This window comes from Penaeus monodon, chromosome 22 (assembly GCF_015228065.2).
Source record: "Penaeus monodon isolate SGIC_2016 chromosome 22, NSTDA_Pmon_1, whole genome shotgun sequence".
NCBI classification, from domain to species: domain Eukaryota; kingdom Metazoa; phylum Arthropoda; class Malacostraca; order Decapoda; family Penaeidae; genus Penaeus; species Penaeus monodon.
In genome coordinates this window covers 6,572,872-6,574,483 of record NC_051407.1, presented here as the reverse complement: position 1 = coordinate 6,574,483, position 1,612 = coordinate 6,572,872, and the positions used below count along the sequence as shown (strand labels likewise).

Genomic DNA, 1,612 nt, shown 5'->3' with positions numbered 1-1,612 from the left:
AACAAATGGATAAACGGCTCCACATTCATAACAAGGAATTCATGCAAACAAATACAATTTTAACTGTAACTTTTATTTTCGCTTATACAGATAAATAGATAAGAATATAAAATAGAACAATTCACTTATTAATAACTTATATAAGAGCGAATCAGATGAATTGAACCATCCTATCAATCCTTATATCCTGAGGAAAGATTTGGCAATTAGATGTCCTTAAGGTGTGCTGTAGACGTTAGAAGGAGGGGAGTAACTGCCGCCTCCGATACCACTGCCTCCACTGCTTCCGCCGATACCGCCTCCGATACCGCCTCCGATACCGCCTCCGATACCGCCTCCGATACCGCCTCCGATACCGCCTCCGATACCGCCTCCGATACCGCCTCCGATACCGCCTCCGATACCACCACCGAAACCGCCTCCGATACCACCACCGAAACCGCCACCGATACCACCGCCGAAACCACCTCCACTGCCTCCACCGAAACCACCTCCGATGCCGCCTCCAATGCCACCGCCTCCAACAACTTGCCCGCCGCCCTGGGAAGCTGCGCTCAACGCCGTCTGGAGGTCGACTCCGCTGGGAAGAGTCGGGTTCTCTCCTTCTGCGTAGTTCACGAAGAACACTTCGGGCTTCGATTGTGGCGGTGCTGGAACCTCGATCACTCGCTGGTCCTGTTCAGACTGCTTGTTCAGAACATACACGACGTGTTGTTGTTGTGGCGGTGGTACGACGATGGGTTCTGGTCCATCTGCACCTTCAGGCAATCTTACAAAAATGATATTGCGTTCCAATTTAGGTTCTGGAATGTAGCTTGGCCGATTGACGATAGCTTCATTTGCTGGCACATCGTACAGGAACACACGGCTGTTCACTTGAGGTGTCACGCAGCTGCCATCCACGTGCCGCACTTGCCCACTGCTACAACTGCCAGAGTTAAAGGAAGGGCCAGAGGGCGTGCCCAAGTTGTACCCCTGAGGGGCAGCGTAGGCAGCAGTTACGAATGCTAAGACCTGTGAAACAGCACAGTTGTACCTCTCAGATATTGCGAAGTAACTATTAGTATATCAGTTATGTTCCAAAATCAAATTCACATTTTGAAAAACAAATTACACTTCGAGAAACTGTATGTCTGACATTACTCACCAGGAGCTTCATGTTGGAAGTAGATGCTCCGGACCCATGTAGCGCTGTATATATACACCAGCGTCATCCTTTTACACAGTTTAGATTGGCCTTCACAAGGTCTTTTCCTTTCTCCTGAAGGAATTCTGGGATTAAGCAGTTGCCCAGTAGCCGAAGATGACAGTGCACTTCAAGTGGGTAAAGGCTATTATGAAAGGCATTAGCCTTTGGTATATTACAGTAGATGAACAAATTTTGTTTTTTATTAAAAAGCTTTTGTGAAACTTTCAAGTCTTCATGTACAGAATTCGAGATCACACTACATGTGTGTGTGCACCAAACGCGCTAACATACACAATACTCATTGTGTGTGTGATCGGGTTGGTACACACTTCTCTCGTTCAGTAAGGTTGTTTTTCTCGGGAAAGTTAGAGGGATGTCGGCTGCGGACACCTTTTACATAGATTTCTTCTATTTTGGGAAAGT

General features: G+C 47.2%; 1 protein-coding gene across 1 annotated transcript; it reads right to left on the bottom strand.

Moving 5' to 3' along the window:
• Positions 1–56: 56 nt before the first annotated feature.
• LOC119587494 (glycine-rich protein 23-like) lies at positions 57–1,159 on the bottom strand. The gene is made up of 2 exons (XM_037936221.1): positions 1,148–1,159; positions 57–1,014 (listed from the first exon to the last, which is right to left on the bottom strand). Exons 1-2 carry the CDS (start codon positions 1,157–1,159, stop codon positions 217–219), a joined length of 810 nt encoding a protein of 269 aa, XP_037792149.1. The 3' UTR covers positions 57–216.
• Positions 1,160–1,612: the final 453 nt, after the last annotated feature.